This window comes from Podarcis liolepis (genome assembly GCF_965112155.1).
Source record: "Podarcis liolepis genome assembly, chromosome: Z".
In the NCBI taxonomy this organism is placed as follows: domain Eukaryota; kingdom Metazoa; phylum Chordata; class Lepidosauria; order Squamata; family Lacertidae; genus Podarcis; species Podarcis liolepis.
The window spans coordinates 36,415,512-36,433,540 of NC_139570.1; the positions used below are offsets into that span (position 1 = coordinate 36,415,512).

The following is an 18,029-nucleotide window of genomic DNA, read 5'->3' on the forward strand; positions in this document are numbered from 1 at the left end:
CTAATTACTATGACTTTTTTTTTCATCTCCCCAAATTACACACTGGAAATCTAGGCCCAAATCCAGTTCCTAGATTCTTCCCAGACACCCTCCCTCTACTTCTTTTTGACTGTCCCATTTGGAGATTACAGACAGGCAAAGGAATTTCATCACACAGTGCATCATTAAGCTATGGAACTCCTTCCCACAAGAGGCAGTGATGGCCACCAATTCTGATGGCTTAAAAAAAAAAGATGAGATCATGGAGAACAAGGCTATCATGACTACTAGATATGTACTCCACTGTGTATCAGTTGCTGGAGGTGACAAGTGGCGAGAATGCTCTTGGGCTCCGTTTTTGCTTGCTGGCTTCCCACTGGAGCATTAGGTTGGCCACTGTGTAAACAAGATGCTGGACTAGATGAGTCGCTGGCCTGATGCAGCAGCCAGGCTCTTCTAACATTTTCTGTTATTCTAACATATTCTGTTATTCTTTTCAGAATACTGCATGACTTTAAACTTCCTAGCCTGGGATAGTCTGAGAAGAAAGGTGGGTTTAAAAGCTGCAATAATAGTGGGAGAATGGTAGAAACAAATCCCAGTTCTCTGCAGGGGAGACTGGCCCATTAGGGTGAATGGGGCACTGCCCCACCAACATCAGTCTTCCCTCAGCCACTCCCCACCTAGCTGTCTTCTTTGTTTGCAACCAGTTCAGGGGGTGGCACTTCCTGTCAGCTTTCTCCTCCTCGGTCTGTGTGTTGCTCTTGTAAAACTCAGCTAAGGGAAGATGGGGAGAGGTAGGATTAGTTGGCTCTGCTTGTCATTGGCTCTGGCACCACCAACTGTTAGGCTCCCTGCCTCCTGCCCTACCAGTCCCAATGAGCACCAGTCACCACTGGTCCTCTGATGTCAGATGAGTTCTAATTTTCTTTAAAGAATAGAAAAAAGAAGAGGAAGATAAGATAGCTATCACTTTCCACCAACACCTTTGTAGTAAGGTAGCAAGTTAAAATGCACTGTGGGGTTTGAGTTTCTACTCTGCATTCAGGAAGTAAAATAAATGAATAATTGAGCCCTTTCAACCTACATCCCCAACTCTTTCGGCATAAAATGTTTATTATTTATGGTGGTGTTTATAGACCTACCAAAGCATTCTTGCTTAGCACTAGAAAGCGCTGGAAGGTAATTTATTTTTCTCTTTTTCTATCTTGCTGGCTTCCTTTCTCTGATATAATACATATTTAATCATTTTGATCCAGGTAGGGAAGCATCCCCCCTTGAATATTAAATCAGCAGTGAACCATAAAAGTTATTTTTCCAAGTGCCAAATTTCTTCTGTATTTATTAAGGCAAACCCAGCCTCCATCCCAGCCAATGATTTATGCAAGAAATCCAACATATTCCTATCAAGTCATTCACACACCCCAACATATAGAGTAGTACCCTTTTATTGCTTCAATAGCACACCGAATGTTGTGCATTAACCATTTATAGCCTATTGCATTGGCATCCATCTGTCTCAAGAGAATGGATTATGCCTCCAGGGATGACGTCAAACCACTGCGTAAGCAGCACCAAAGTGACCTCCCCATGACACAGTATGTAAGGTGGTCCTGGGCTGCCCAGATGACAGGAACCACCCCCCTCGGCCTCACTGGTGTGGTCCAAAGGAAAACAGAGCAATACGTTTTGCATCAGCTTGGCTGCAGGAGTTGCCAAGCCATCCAACCATCTTCTCCAGATATGTATAGCCTTTTCTGCTTCTGAAGACATCATGCAAGGCAGCAAAGGTTTAGGACCAGTTTTCCTTCTCCTAGATGGGCTACCTTCCCAGGTTGACAAGCCTCACCTGCCCCTCACTTTCCTCTACAACACATGCAGAAACCCCCCTCTTGATCATTGGACCCACTATTTATCTCGTCCGCTCAATATGCTGGAGCCTGTCTTTTCATGCAGGGAAGTCCTTAACCTACTGAGGGTTTGAGACCCAACAGCTACTCTTACCTGGTTTAGCCAGGCAGTCAAAGTCACTTCCCAGGGTGTAGCTGCTCTCGCATGCTGACAGCTTCAAGGAGCAACAGATGAGAGTTGAGTGCAGGATGGGAACCAAGGTGGACAAATTACTGCTGAAGAAGCACAATGTGTCCCCTCCCAGAGGTCCTACCCTTCCTATAACACCCCTTATTGCCTGTATTTATTTTAAATCCCCCATTAAGGTAAGGCTAATCTTGACAAGAGACTGTTTCGAACCAGCATACGTGAGTGAAAAATGGGAAATTTGCACTTTGCTACATGTAAACAGTTACCTTTCTGCACCCACCCACACGCGTGCACACACAGGTTCTTGAGTTAAAACCCGTAATTATTGAGAGGTAGGGTGAAGGAGGATTAACCTGGATTCTGGAAACACGAGTGCTCTTGTGCTTGAATCTTGTCTGGTTGCCCATTGTGAGAACAGGATTCGGGGGTTGGATGGGCCATTGGCCTGACCCAGCAGGGCTTTCTATGTTTTTCCTAGAAGCCACCTGCAGAATCTCTTAACAGCAACCCCCTTCCCAGTTACAAATTCCTTAGCGGTTTACAAAATCCCAGGTTACAAAATTCAGATTTTATACACAAACCCATACCCAAAAGAACTGCTGGCCAGCTGCCTTTTGCCCCAACTGCCCAACACACAACTTACATCTCTGGGTTGGTGTTTATTGGATCAACACTTGGCTATTAGTAGCTGATCCCTACTAGACAGGTACATAAAAGTTGGGAATCGTTTGAGACGTTGCTTCACGGAGTTCCAAGGCAGGCACAGCTTCATTCAAAATGGAAGCAACTAAAGCTACAGCAGCCACAGAGCTTCCAGAAGGACCCCTGGACAGAGGAATCATCTTGCTAGGCAGGCAACTTGAGATGGCTTGAGGGCTTTTGATAAAAGGTGGCGGGGAGAGCAGGTTTGCACCAAGAGTAGGGTGGTGGTAACTTTTTTCACCCAAGGGCCACATGATATGGTGGGCCGGGCCAGAGTTGAAAGTGGGCAGAACAACTAATGTAAATCATTCCTCTGTACAGGCTAGTTCTACACAAATCTCTCTATCCTTCATACAGACAAGCAAGCAGCATTGTCAAGAGTTTTTAACCTGTCTTTGAAAACTCTTGACAATGCTTGACAACAACACACACACACCCCAAGGTGCAAAGCAGGGCCAGAAAGGGTTTATAACCTGGAAAACATTCAAAGGGCCATATGCAGAGGCCTGGAGGGTCACATTTAAGATTCAATACCCCAGGCATACTACACACACTAAACAGAGTAAGTCTAGTCCAGTATTCTCCAAAAGTTGGCAGATGCCACTGGGAAACTCTGAAGCAAGGAATACTGGGAAGAAGAGAGGTTCCATTAAGCTGCCATTAACTATTAACGATTAGCTAGAGTAATCAGATCTTGGTCTAATGAATCCCACCAAATGTCACACACTGTGAGGAAGCATTGTTACACCTCCATGCTCAAAACCACATGCACTGTGGAACGCTGAAATCCTTACTTTAGGAGACAGGGAACTGGGGAGTCCCATCAACATCTGAAGAGCCACCGGTTCCAGCTAGTCTGGTCAAGAATGATGATGATTTATTTGTTCCCTGCCCATCTGACTGGGTTGCCCCAGCTACTCTAGGCAGCTTCCAGCATGTATATAAAAACATAGTGAAACATTAAGCCTTAAAAAGCACATCTCCTTGACATTTGATGGCAGGGCATCAGATTGGGTTGGCGCCACTACTGAGAAGGCCCTCTTCCTGATTCCCTGTAGCTTCACTTCTCACATTGTGGGAATCTCCAGAATGATGTGAGTTGTCACTCAATCTCTGGGAGGGTTACACTTTCCTTAACCCTGCCTTGCTACGGTTGGAAAACCAATCCAGCTGTTCAGTAAAGTGCCCACTCTCTCAAACAAAAGGAGTTTCTGCACACTCCTATTAACCAGTTAGCCAGTATAGGTCCTCCAACAGGATCCTTTTATGATTTTACTTGCAAAAACCATTCAGTACAATATAGTACAAAAGAATTCTTTTTATTTTTGTTCACAGTAAAACACAAGGAACTGCTGTGACATATTACAACATCCTAGCAAGGACAGCAAATTTTCATCCATTTGGGTTTTTTTTCTTCTTTAATTTACTCCTTTATCTTGAATTGCACCATTTCTTACTTACACTTTCATATTTACGGCATTTTACATTTTATAAATGTAAAATATTTACTTATACAAAGAGCAAGGCAGGAATCAATGTTAAATCTAAATAGAGAAATCGCTCTCTGACAAACGGTTAACTAAAAGCAGCCAGGTTGTTGGTTTTTTTTGTTAAGGGAACAAAATAATTTCCAGCTTTACCACCGGGATCTTCCTGCATCCCCTTGCCTTTTCATGTGCTGCATTCATGATTCAAGAGATTTACTGAATGCTCCATAATTTCTGTGGTCCATGGTGCAGTGGGGAGAGAACATACTGGGAGATTCTGGCAGGTGATCATGTGCCCTTTTAGTGAAAAATGCTGTCTCTTTAAAAGAGAGAAGGCTCTCTCAACTGAAGGGGTACTTTTGTATTGAAAATAAAGCCCACTTTGCAAATGAACCACAAGGGGACAGTTTGCATGGGGGGAGGACACAATATAGCCAATCCCACTGCTTTTAAATCAAGAGGGGGGGATTCAGAAGCATTCCCCCTCCCATAGAAATGTAAATAGGCCAACTTGGGGAGGGGGGAACCAGGGTGGCATCTGGGCAGACAATGAGAAACAGGACTACCACTCCTTAGGAAGGAGTGGAAGAGGAAAAAAATCAGCTCACCCTTTTCTCATAAGACAGACACAGCAGCAAACACAAAGAAAAATTTGTCTCAGCTTAGGTGAGACATTTGCTTTGCTGAGGAAGTTCTGCATCCACTGTACTAACCAGAAATCTCCACAGGACAGGTTTCCAACAGAAAAGCCTCAGCTTTCTTTTCCACTCAGGGTGGAAAACTAAACACCCACACAACTGGAGGTCAGCTCAGTACCATCTCATCCAGCAACAAAAGCAAATTTGTGGGGAGGGGAGATGAGAGAAAGAGGGTATGGTTTTCAATGCTGGAGGGGACTCTATCTCATTTCACGGTTAGAGTGAAGTCCAGTCTATGCACAAAATGCAAAAAGTTGAGGAGGGGGATGGAGAGGGGGAAGGCTGAAGGCGGGGAAAAGACTGAGTTGCCATCATATTATAACACTTTGAGAAAAACAAATCCAGGGGTTTCTCAATAAGAGTAACCCTGAGTTGCTTGCAGGAGGGGAGACAACAGATGCTTAGTTCTCCAGATGAGCACACCCCGAGTATTCATTGGGGGAGGCTCTGCTCCATATTGCACACAAGTTCATTTAAACCAACCTCTCAGCAGGGGGGTAGGGCAAGAAAAAAGTGGATGGGTTGACAAAAAGTTTGGAGAAATCCTAGCTGCTGCTGCTGCATCAAAGTGTGTACTACACAGTGGCTTCAAGAGGGACAGAAGTGTTTCAGGGAAGGCATTGACTGATCACCTACACTTCTAGACCCAGAAACTCAGCCATCCCATAAATCCACTTGGGGCAAACAAGTCCAACAAAAGAACTGCCGCCTGTGTAAGCTGGTAGGGTGCTGGACTGACAAAACTCAAAAGCTTTTAGTTAAATTGGGCAGCCACACCTCCCTGTTCTATGCCAAAAATATGAAAATGTTAATACTGATTTTGATTTTCCTTTCCTCATTTCTAGCTATGGCCATGAGATTCATTGTAATCCATGATATGAAGCTGTCCAACATTGGCGTCCTGGGTTCTGGGGGAGGGAGGCAGTTCCTCGGGGCTAGGGGAGGGTGCCTGGGCTGCCTCTGTGACCTCCAGGCTGGGATCTTTGCAGGTCTTCAAAGGTTCACAAACGTTGCCAGTGGCCACCCCATCCTCATTGCAGTGACCCTTGCTCTTGTTGTGGAACAGCTCTTGGGCCTTCATCCCTAGGAAACTCTCAGAGCTTGGGAAGGAGCCCACTGTGGAGGGGACGCTGCCAGAGGAGGGCTCCAGCAATGCAGACGACTCTCTGCGGTTGTTGAGCTGCCCTGTGCGCTGGCTGGGCTTCTCAGGGGTGGACACCTCGCTGCTGCTGCCCCGGGTGCTGGGAGGTTCAGTCTCACTGCTACATTCCAGCGGTTCCTCACTGTGTCCCACAGTAGGGTCAGCACTGCTTTCGTTTGCTCCAGGCAGCCTGTTGTGGGGGCTGGGGGGAGAGGAGAGAGACAAGTCAGCCCAAGTGACCAAAGGTTTGCCTTCAGAAGCAGCAGCACATGGGCTGAAAACTGCCCCACCTACCCAAAGATTTCACTCCCCCTACATAAGAACAGCCTGCTGGATCAGACCACTGGCCCATCTAGTCCAGCATCCTGTTCTCAGTTAGTGAAACTTAGCCAGTGCGGTATAGTGGTTAAAGACTAGGAAAGCAAGATTCTAATACCACCCCCCTCAGCCATGAAGCTCACTGGGAGACCTTGGGGCAGTCTCTCAGCCTAACTTACCTCACAGAGTTGTTGTGAGGTAAGCCACATTGAGCTCCTTGCAGGAAAGGGGTGGGGTGGGGTTATAAATGCAATGAAGAATAGACCCATGTGTCAAACCCATTAATTTCAATGGGTCTACTCTGAATATGACAAATGTTGGCTGCAACCCCTAAGCTCTGAAAACCTGCCTCAGACATAAATTGTTTATTATGAGCAGCCAGCAAGCCTCACAGCTGCACTTGGCCCCTTTACCTTTCATTGGATTCAGCTTGTTCCACCTTCTTTTCTTCACGGTTGTTCAACAGCCGTTCATTCTGCACTTGGCCATGCAGACTCAATATCTCCACCTCAAACAGCTGCGTAATATTTTTCTGCATTTTGTACCAGCCCTCAGCTGCTTGGAGTTGGAAACTGAAAAAAGAAAAGAAACCTGTGTCTGGATTTTATGTCATTACATTTCCCCTCTGTGTACAAAAGCATTTCTCTTTCAAGGGGGAAAAAGAGGTATTCCCCTCCAGGCTATGGCCACATTCACCCCATACATTTACAGTACTATAATACTACTTTAAAGAGTCACAGCTTTCCCCACAGAATCCTGGGAGCTGGAGTTTGTGCAGGATGCTGTGAGTTGTTAGGAGACCTTTGCTTGCCTCAAAGACCTAACATTCCTGGAGGTTGACAGGAGTGAAATTGGGATTTGGGGGAGGCCTCTGTACTCCCTTGCTTGGTAAAATGAGCTGAAGGGGGGGGGTTACCTGGCTTGGATTTTAACATCTTCCAAGTATTTCTTCTGCTCCAACAAGAGGTGGTCCCTCTTTGCTAGCTGATATTCCAGGTCGCCTACTCGCTTCTGAGAAGCCTCCAGCTCCTGGCTCTGCTGCTGAATGCAGTAATGTGCTTTCTCCAGTTCTTTCTGAAAGGCCATCTGCAGGCATTCCACTTCCTGGAAGATGGAGGGGGTTAAATAAAGCTAAATGATTGTAGACGGGAGAAGAGAAGACTGAGAGGGAACAAGAGAGGCCAGGCAGAATTATGACAGAACTAATTAAGGAATTGCTGCTTTTGACCTTGGATCTGGGTTTAGCGAAACCACTAACTCATCGTAGGCGCTGGCAAAGGATGCCTGGGGTTCAATTCAACCCTATCATTCTTCCTAGAGGTGTGAGATTTTCAGGTGCTGAAATATTGGCAAGTATTTTTTAAATCTCCCCAGCCACAGATAATTTGATGAAAATTGAAATGCCTGCCATCATTTTCTTATTGGAAATAAATATTACTACTGTACTTCTTTAAGTACATGCTTTCAAAGTATGCAGGGTTCAAAGTAGTGCAGCAGTGGCTAACCTATGGTCCTCCCAGCTGCAGGCCTGTCTGTAGCTGCCATCATCCCTGATCGGTGGGGCTAAGAGGGGTCCAACAACATCTGAAGCACCCAATCTATTGATCTGATGCATGCTCATTTGTAAAACTAGGCTTTATTTCAAAGACCCAGTTTGGCACCAACACCCCACACATGCATTTGTGCACACACACACAGGCTTAAAATGTCAATGGCACCCCTCTGGAGGCTTCACCTGGGGTAAAAAACCTGGCTAGTGCCCCCCCCCCATTGGTAGCTATGGCACTGATTAACTCCCCAGCACCCCTGACCATAAGGCCACACTGGCTGAGATTCATGAATGCTGGAGTCCAGCGGCATCTGCAGGGCCAGCCTCTTGTGTTTGCCCAATGTGAGCCACAAGCAACACTGCTGGCACACATCTCTCCTGAGGCATACCTTAGTTGTGCCAGCCTGCTTGTGCTGAAGCTGTTTCAAACACAACTCTTTCATCTCCCCAAAGACTAGGAGTTGCCTGTTCAACATCTCCATCTGCTGTTGGGCCGACTCACAGTTAGAAAGCTTAAAAGAGAAAGTTTTAGTTAGAGACTACACAATTATTATCTTTTTTAAAAAATACTGCTTATACCAGAAGATGGAGAACCTGCTGCCCTTCATGTTTATTTTGTATTAAATTTATATAACACCCTTCATTCAAAGATCACAGGGCTGCTCACAACACAAAATGCATACTAAAACAAAAACCAATAGACTCCCCCTCCCACACGTTACTGGACTCCAACTCCCACCAGCCCCAACCACACACACACAAACACAAACAAACACAGAGCAGGGTCCACAATACTGGGATGCAGCTGGAAGAAGTCTTATTGAAGCCAAGGACACACACCTATGCACACAAAATAGGGGAAGTGGGAACCCCACAGGAAAATTTAGCTCTTACCTTCTGAGAAACCTGGCTCAGCAACAATTCCGTGTGACACATCTTGCTGCTGGCCGTGTTCAACTCCAGCCGCAGGCCTGCAATGATTTTGTGGCAGTCTTCCACTCTGATCTTGTAAAAAGAAACCCAAACAATATTAGTGAAGCTGGTTAGTGGCACCATATCCTTGGGAGACACCTCCCCCTGCCCTTGCTGGCCTCAACCCCCAACTCAGAGAGTCACTTCTTGTACCTTCAGTTCCTGGCTGTGATTGTAATACTCTTCCCGTTCCTGCTGCAACTGGCGGATCTGGCTGTGGAGCCGAGCCATGAGCATGTCGTGTTCCTCCTGGAACTTGCAGAACTTGGCCTGCTCCATCTTCAGGCTGAGCTTCAGGACATGGATGTCCTTCTCCTGGAGCCTCAGTTGGTCTTTCTGCCAGGAAGCAGAGACCAGTCAAAAGGGCCCACTTCAAATAAGGGCAAGTTTTGTCAAACGCAAAGTGTAAATGTGTTTATACCATGCCTGCTGCATGTCAGTAGGTCAGTATTTTATTTTATAGAATCCATACATTGTTTAAAAGCCTCAAAGCAGTTTGCAAAAAAAAAAAAGATGAAACAACAAAATCAAAGAATAGAATTAATAATTTAAGACTTTTCAACAGTTAAAATAACTCAAAACTCGAAACAGATTAAAACTCATACCAATTTTCTAAATATCTGGGTAAAGGTTAAATGTTTTAAGCACAGTCTCCAGCCATGCAGAAACACTCAAGGAAGCCACAAAGCAGAGTTGGTGAAAGGCACGGCCTGGAAATACAGTGGTACCTCAGGTTAAGTACTTAATTCATTCCAGAGGTCTGTACTGAACCTGAAACTGTTCTTAACCTGAAGCACCACTTTAGCTAATGGGGCCTTCCACTGCCACCGTGCAATTTCTGTTCTCATCCTGAAGCAAAGTTCTTAACCCGAGGTAATATTTCTGGGTTAGCGGAGTCTGTAACCTGAAGCGTATGTAACCTGAAGCGTATGTAACCTGAAGCGTATGTAACCCGAGGTACCACTGTATGGGGCAATGTGTGAGAATTATGGGGGCCACATAAGAAAGTATTGGAATCCTGCACTTCACTCCCAGACCCAAAGTTGCCTTCTGTCCCCCTTCCCCAGTAGTAAACACAGCAGGTGGTAAACTGTCTGCAGTGTAGGGGCTCCCTGTAGAAACCTTGACTCACCATGGCAGCATTGTGTTCCTCCAGAGCCGTCACCTTTATCACTTTGCGCAGGAGCCGCCGGTTTCGCAGCGCGTGCTGTTGCCTCTTGAAGCGCTCATACAGCAGTTCATTGTGCAGCAGGAGGAGCTGGATTCTGAGAACACTGAAATCATCTGGTGCAGGAGCACCTGAGGGGAAGGCAGAAAGAAGACGATGGTACGCAAAGATGCTGGCACCATTCAACCAGCAGGCCTAAGACACCTTGCAAACAGGACACACAACCAAGGCTGCATACACACAATATACGTAAGAACGTAAGAAAAGCCTGTTGGATCAGGTCAACGGCCCATCTGGGCCAGTATTCTGTACTCACAGTAGCCAGCTAGACACCTGTATGAAACCTGCAAGCAGAATTTGAGCGCAATAGCGCTCTCTCCTCCTGTGGTTTCCAGGAGCCAGCATGTTGTAGTGGTTAAGAGCAGTGAACTCGTAATCTGGTGAACCGGGTTCGATTCCCTGCTCCTCCACATGCAGCTGCTGGGTGACCTTGGGCTAGTCACGCTTCTCTGAAGTCTCTCAGCCTCACTTACCTCACAGAGTGTTTGTTGTGGGGGAGGAAGGGAAAGGAGAATGTTAGCCGCTTTGAGACTCCTTAAGGGGAATGAAAGGCAGGGTATCAAGTCCAAACTCCTCTTCTTATTCAGAAACATTGATGCTTCTAATTGTGGGGGCAGAGCATAGCCATAAAAGCTAACTGCCATCAATAGTCTTATCCTTGATGAATTTGTCTAATTCTCTTTTAAAGCCCTTTAGGTTGGTGACCATCACTCCCTCTTGTAGTAGTGAGTTTCATGGTTTAACTATGTGCTGTGTGAAGGAAAACTTTGTTTTGCATCTGCTAACATTCAGCTTCAATGGATGTCCACGAGTTATAGAAAAACTACTCTCTATCTACTTTCTCCATACTATGTATAACTTCTATCATGTTGCCTCTTACTCGCCTTTTCTCTAAGCTAAACTGTCCCAAATGCTGCCACGTTTCTTCATAGGGGAGACGACTGTCCAATCCAGCCTTAGAGATGGATGTCCAAGCATTGCCCATAGCATAAAGCACCTTCAACCAGGTTGGTGTGTGCTCTGCAGCCCTGTTTTGGAAAAGTGTGATCTGGCCAGTTTTCCCATGTTCTGGTTAACATCTAGGTTAAATGCCACTGCACTCAGGTTCACGAAGTCTATGAAGAAACTGCAATGGATTACCAGATGCCAGTGAATAGAGGATACACCATTTACACTCTTGGAAGCTATTGAGCACCATCAAATGCAAGATGCCAGTGCAGTGAGGAAAGATGCACAGCAGCTTGATACAAAAGCTGAGCAAAGTTTTGCTCCAACACATGGATTAAAATACATGCCTCAAAAAACCAACAACCTCTTACCTCCAAAGTGAGTCCAGTCAGCTGATTTGCTTAACAAAGGTAATCTGAGGAACAAATAAGAATGGTGGGTTTTCTGGATTGCAGTAAAAATGTTTTGGTTTTTTTTTAAAGCAACAACAAACCCCAGGTGGTTTCAAGCATCACCCTACTGCTCTCACTGTCCTAAGGTACAGGACTACGTGAGTGACCAATTACACCAATGTAGTGGTAAATTTGGGACGCAGGCAGCACTGTGGTCTAAACCACTGAGCCCTGGGTTTGCCAATCAGAAGGTCGGCGGTTCGAATCCCTGCGATGGGGTGAGCTTCCGTTTCTCTGTTCCCGCTCCTGCCAACCTAGCAGTTCAAAAGCACACCCAAAAGTGCAAGTAGATTATTAATAGGTACCGCTCTGGCGGGAAGGCAAACAGAGTTTCCGTGCACTGTTCTGGTGTCGGTGTTCCGTTGCGCCAGAAGCAGCTTAGTCATGCTGGCCACATGACCCAGAAAAACTGTCTGTGGAGCGGACCAATGCCAGCTCCCTCGGCCTGTAAAGCGAGATGAGCGCTGCAACCCCAGAATCATTTGCAACTGGACTTAAATGTCAGCGGTCCTTTTACCTTTAGTGGTATATGTAGCAATTAGCAAGCCATAATTTAAAAAAAAGTCAAAAAAATCAGAGCAAGTTCTTAAAGTGGAGCATGCAGGTTATATGCACTGTTTTGCCAAGCTCTACATAATGAGATTAAGATTTTGAATTGTTTGGCAAAGGGGGGGGGAGCTGTGCTGAAGGAGACCAGAGGATGAGAGGAAGGTCACACAGCTATTTCCAAGCTTTCCACAGCCCCATCCCATTTTTCCAAGAGCCACATGCCGATGGGGCCAGAGGCAAAACTGGGTAGGGCAACAAATGAACCTCAGTGGTGGCTCCCCATTTATGGAGCAGTCACACCCCAGGAAGTATGCCTAGCACCATCACACTATTTTATTTTAGGTGACAAGGCAAAAACATTCTTATTCAAATAGGCCTTTGGATCTTAGCTTTTTGCTTATATTTTAGTAATAATAATAATAATAAATTTTATTTATATCCCGCCCTCCCCAGCCGAAGCCGGGCTCAGGGCAGCTAACAACAATCAAATAATCCCACCTTCTAAAAACATTCCATTATAAAATTAATTAAAATCAAATTGATGGCAACCGTTAAGCAAAATTCTGTGCAGATTGCCAGAGGAGGGAGTCAGGCTGGGCCCTGACCAAAGGCCTGGTAGAACAGCTCTGTCTTGCAGGCCCTGCGGAAAGATGTCAGGTCCCGCAGGGCCCTAGTCTCTTGTGATAGAGCGTTCCACCAGATTGGAGCCACAGCGGAGAAAGCCCTGGCTCTAGTTGAGGCCTCACTAGTGAGGTTCATTTGGATATTTTTTTATATGTTACTTGCATATTTCAGAGTTTTGTTTGTTTGTTCTTTTGTAAGTCGCTTAGCATTTCTTTTTTCCTGAAAAAAGGTAATTAGAGGATAGAGATTGTTGTATGTAGAAACTAGCCTACTGTATAACACTAACACACACACACACTCAAGACTACTTTTCTACAGCAGGCCAGTTTCTACATACTACATACTATACACTCTCTACCCTCTGTTCAGACAATCAAGAGGAACCATCTACATTCTGGTCATGCAAAAACACTCAAGGAAGGCAGTGGCCCAGGAAGCATTCGGGGGCGGGGAGAGAACCAGAGTGCCCTGGAGAGTTGCATTTGGCCCCAAGGCCACAGCATTACAGGGAACAGGTGAGTAACTTGAAACAGTGGTTCAGTCCTGTTCTTGTCACCGCACTAGCTCCAGCCTTAAGAATACAAGCTCTGCCGTCACTTACTGGTCAAGCCGTTTGCTGTGGGCATCTGCTCCATGCTGTATGAGCTGATCCAGCATTTCCAAGGGGGATGGGGAGGAAGAGTTCACGTTGTCGTGACCTGCGTTGACATTCCTGAGAAGCTCTTCAGTCTTCTTGCTTACAAAATGGTAGGCGGTCTTTGGCAAAGCCACTTCGAAGAGGTGCTCGTAATCAGGGGGCTGCTCATCCCCAAACCCCATCCACTTGCGTGCAGGAATCTTGCAAGGGCTAGGGGCAACAATGTTTGACTCCAGAGACACCTGGCTTTGCTGGTGACCAGAAGGATGATTCTCGGAGTATCGGCTGGGTAGGTCAATAGGCGTGAAGGTTTGCTTAGGCATATCCAGTGACCTTTTGAGCCCAGATTGGGCCACACCTGGTGTTGATGCTGCAAGGGGTGACAACGCCAGGGGCTTGGAGTCCAGGTTATGCCCCTGTGTACTTGAGGCAGCCAGCTGGGATTTCTTTGAGCTGGGGAGACCCTCATTCAGGCGATAGAAAGGGGAGTCAAAACCTCCCCGAGGCACCACAGGTTCCGCGTCTGCTGTGGTGATCTCTGAGATCTCTCTTGATATGGCATCTAAGGACAGAGAAAAGCAAAGTGTGGATGGATCAGACATGCTGCCCTATATTTGCTCATCAGTGGCAGGAAATCCACCCGCCTTAGCTGCTGTTGCAAAAGGTGGAGCACTGAAAATAATTTAACCTTCTGGTGTTATCACCCCTTGAGGAATCACTTTGTTATTAGGGTCTGAGACCTGCCAGGGCAGATTCTATGCCAAGACAATACATACTCCAAATAAAGAAAACACTTGGGATTCTGTAACTATGTATGTTATTCCAGTATTTCTTTTTTAAAAGAATGTTTCTTCAGGACAAAATGCCACATTTGGTATTTTGCAGAATTTATTTTGGGTTTGCTAGGCATGAGGCAGTGAAGCTCTAGCCCCTTGGCAGTCCTGTTCAGACAGCCCAATAGCTTTCTGAGATTTCAGCAGGCATTACCCTACATACTTTCAACAGTCTCTTTGCAGCCATGACGGATAGAAACTTGACAGCGGAAGCTGCTTTAAACCAAGTCTGCCCAGCTTTAAACCAAGTCTGCCCACTGGCTCATCTAGTTCAGTATTGTCCAAACTGAGCAGCAGCAGCAGGCTTTCCAGGGTTTCAGACAGCGAACCTTTCCGAAGCCGTACCTGGAGACGTTGGTGGATTGAAGCAGGGACCTTCTGCATGCAAAGCAGATGCTCTACTACTTGTTTTCAAAAGAGAGATTTCTTCAAGTAGCTGAAGCTGGTGCCTAACATTAAGTTCTGCATTCCCCAGGGAAGCCATGACACATGCACACACATACCGCCCAGCCCATGCCTAAACTGCTAGTCTATAAAAAGACTGTTTTCATTCAGCTCCTACCCAAAGCTGGACAGAGGCATGCAATTCCCTCTGGAGCCACACAAGGTGAGATTCCAACAAGCAGACTCATGAGCACAGAGTGTACCCTCTTGGCCATGATGTTCTTGAACTTCCCGACGCCCCCTACCCCATTACCTTCCTCTCGGTCCTTCTCACCGCTGTCTTGAGAAGAGGCCTCCAGGTCACCCAAGATGCCAGGAAGGTCACTTAAAGTTACCAAACTTTTACTGCTGTGAGAATCTTTTATGGGAGGGGAGAGAGAGAGAGAGAAAACAAAATATTTTAACTTGTTTGCTATGGCAAACATTGTTGCAATGCAAGTTCAAACCACATCAAAAGGCCTCTTCTCCAAACTATCACAAAATTTGGCTATACCCACACACACTCTGGAAGAACTTCCACACTTACTAGACTGCCATCTAATGAACTAGCAGAGACATGATGTGCAAATGACACTCCCAATTTGTAAGAGATGATAGAGGATAAAGATTTAGGACAGGGGTCAGCAACCTTTTTCAGCCATGGGCCAGTCCACTGTCCCTCAGACCATGTGGTGGGCCAGACTATAAATTTTTTTTTGGGGGGGGGGAAGATGAACGAATTCCTATGCCCCACAAATAACCCAGAGATGCATTTTAAATAAAAACACACATTCTACTCATGTAAAAACACCAGGCAGGCCCCACAAATAACCCAGAGATGCATTTTAAATAAAAGGACACATTCTACTCACGTAAAAACACCAGGCAGGCCCCACAAATAACCCAGAGATGCATTTTAAATAAAAGGACACATTCTACTCATGTAAAATCACGCTGATTCCTGGACTGTCCAGGGGCTGGATTGAGAAGGCGATTGGGCCGCATCTGGCCCCCGGGCCTTAGGTTGGTGACCTCTGATTTAGGAGGTAGGAATTCAGGTGAAGCTTACCAACAGCTTGAGAACTTTGGGTGATGTTTGGCTGTCGGGACAGCGAAGACCTTGCGGGATTGGTTCTGCCCTCCTAGAAGAGAGCAAGCAACAGACACATCTCCATCACAATGCTTCACATGTTCCCCAAAACCAAACAGAAAAGGAACACCCCCAACACACACACCTCAATTAAAAACAGGACCACCAAGAGTGTGTGCAAGGGAAAATATAATACATGTTTTCTGGAGGAGCTTCCTTCATATACCCAAGTCACTGCTCCGGGTGTGCCTCCTCCAAGGGCAGGTAATTCAGCCCGTGCATAGGAATGAACGGACAAAATGACTGCACCCCACAAGCCAAGACTGATGGGAAGGAAGGAGACTCAGCAGCAAGTATGGTGTAGAGTGCCCAACTAAGTCCCGGGAGACCAGTGTTCGAATCCCTACTCAGCCATGAAGCCCACTGGGTGATCACAGGCCCATCACCGCCTCTCAGTATAACCACCATCACAGTGTTGTTGTGGGGAAGAACCATGTACATTACCATGAGCTTCTTGAAGAAAAGATGGGCTGCTAATACAGGCGTCCACCCACTTATGGGTTTACATTCTGGGCCCTGGTGCGCACAAGCAAAATTGTGTAAAGTGGGGTTCACCCTCTAAAAAGCCTCGAAATACCTACTTTCCCCTGCTTTCCCCTCTCTTTCCTGCTCTTTCTCCAATCCAGACCAAAATATCTAGAGCTGAAGCTCTGAGGCTGGCTGGAGGCTGGAGGATGTGTGGGAAAGCGGTAGTGGCTGCTGCTGCTGCGCTACCCCGTGTGTCAGCTGTTAGGTGGGGAGACTGATCAGCCTAAACAAAGCCCCACTGGGCCTCCAGTCTCTTCTTCCACCCTCACTGTATCTCCTTTTTTGGCTCCAGGGAAGGACTCTCCAGCTCCCTCCCATTTCCTGGTATGATTCTATTTATTAATTTCCTGGTGCCATGCATATGCAAGGGCACACATTAGTAGAACATGTATGTGGGGAGGCGGGGAATGCCTGTAAGTCTTGCAAAGAAACAGCAAGTAGCCTCCTACCTAAAGTAGAGTTCTTTGGACAGGGCTATGCAGACGTCAGACTGGTCCCCCCCCCTTTTTTTTAACAACTAGATTTCAAAGTTCTATGAAACAAAACCAGGTGCAAGGAACATACAGTTTAAAATTAAACAAGAGGATGCCTGTTGAGTAGTGGAATTAGTTTTCAGAACCAGCACTGTACTCAAAGTCCTTTCATCCAAAAGTCCACTCCATGGTTAGTCCTTAAAGCTTTATTCATTTCAGCACCATAATGTAGGGTGGGGAAAGTCATGTTATGGTTGCTTCTGATGAACTGGGAATCAGAATCACCTTGAAAGTCTCATAAAAGACAGCCATAATCAATTACTTTTTAAATCTGCTCATAGGGTAAGTTCAAAAGTGGAATCCCCATTTTGCCAAGCGTTAGCAATTTTGACGGTACCTTTTTGGGAGGTGCAGTGGAAACCGAAACATGAGCAACTTCTTCTGAACTGCATGAGGGAGGTGGGGAGATGGCAGTTTCTGGGCGGGCACCTTTCTCAACTGTTTAAAAGAAATACAGAAAAATAATATTCCCTTACAAATGTTAATGCATGACCCTTTTTTTAAAGCAAGGGTTGGGGAGAGCACTTTTCAGCTTCCCAAGGACTATGCTCCCACATGGGCAAACATTCCAGGTGTCATGTCCCAGTGGTAGGCAGGGCCAGAGGCCAAAAGTAGGTAGAGCAAAGTTAACTCTTTACCTTTGTACCACAGGTTATGTACCAGCCATACACAATTTAAGAGGTTTCTATACACCCACATATATCTCTCTTCCCACCAAACACACTCACCTCTATCCATCTTCCAGTCAGGCAACCAAGGGTATATTCTGGCCAACCAAAAGTACTCAAAGAGGGCACAGAGCAAGGCTGCTGGGGCACACCTAGGAAAAGGCCCAAGGGCCAAACAGAGAGGCCAAAAGGGCCGCTTTGGGCCCCCACGTATGAGAGTTTAGAGGCTTCAGGGGCTTGTGCAATAATGTCACAGGCCAATGGTTTGGCACTTAACTAGATTTTGTTGCTGACAAACCTGCCAGGGTGCTGAAAAGAAAACCCCAATATGGCTGGCCCTACCTGGTATGTTAAAGGTCCTGTTGAGAGTCTGGGCTGTGGTATAAGGTGTCTCCAAAACAATTCCAGGGGAGTGGGGGGGAGTGGTCATGCCACAAGCAACGGCAGGGCTCCAGAAGGTCACCTGGAAAAAGAGTGGCAGGGTTTTTCCCAGTGTACCCAATAGAAAGGAGGGAAAATCAGACCTCCTGCATCCACTTTCAGTGCCATCACCACTTTAAACTTCCATCT

The 18,029-nt window shown here is 46.3% G+C and overlaps 1 protein-coding gene across 15 annotated transcripts in view; it reads right to left on the bottom strand.

The window, feature by feature from the left end:
- Positions 1 to 4,019: 4,019 nt before the first annotated feature.
- TSC1 (TSC complex subunit 1) overlaps positions 4,020 to 18,029 on the bottom strand; it is a 32,422-nt gene continuing 18,412 nt past the window's right edge. For 6 of the 15 annotated variants that reach the window (XM_083484997.1, XM_083485004.1, XM_083485005.1 and 3 more), the window contains exons 10-22: positions 17,802 to 17,922; positions 17,129 to 17,229; positions 15,650 to 15,722; positions 14,855 to 14,959; positions 13,289 to 13,886; positions 11,434 to 11,477; positions 10,019 to 10,185; positions 9,040 to 9,222; positions 8,809 to 8,919; positions 8,304 to 8,426; positions 7,282 to 7,469; positions 6,779 to 6,937; positions 4,020 to 6,249 (exon numbers count right to left, since the gene is read on the bottom strand). In XM_083484997.1, the coding sequence (XP_083341123.1) occupies positions 5,748 to 6,249; positions 6,779 to 6,937; positions 7,282 to 7,469; positions 8,304 to 8,426; positions 8,809 to 8,919; positions 9,040 to 9,222; positions 10,019 to 10,185; positions 11,434 to 11,477; positions 13,289 to 13,886; positions 14,855 to 14,959; positions 15,650 to 15,722; positions 17,129 to 17,229; positions 17,802 to 17,922 (2,475 nt within the window). In that variant the 3' untranslated portion in view covers positions 4,020 to 5,747. The remainder of the gene's footprint in view (positions 6,250 to 6,778; positions 6,938 to 7,281; positions 7,470 to 8,303; positions 8,427 to 8,808; positions 8,920 to 9,039; positions 9,223 to 10,018; positions 10,186 to 11,433; positions 11,478 to 13,288; positions 13,887 to 14,854; positions 14,960 to 15,649; positions 15,723 to 17,128; positions 17,230 to 17,801; positions 17,923 to 18,029) is intronic. The other 9 variants (XM_083484999.1, XM_083485009.1, XM_083485011.1 and 6 more) reach the window with 3 other exon arrangements.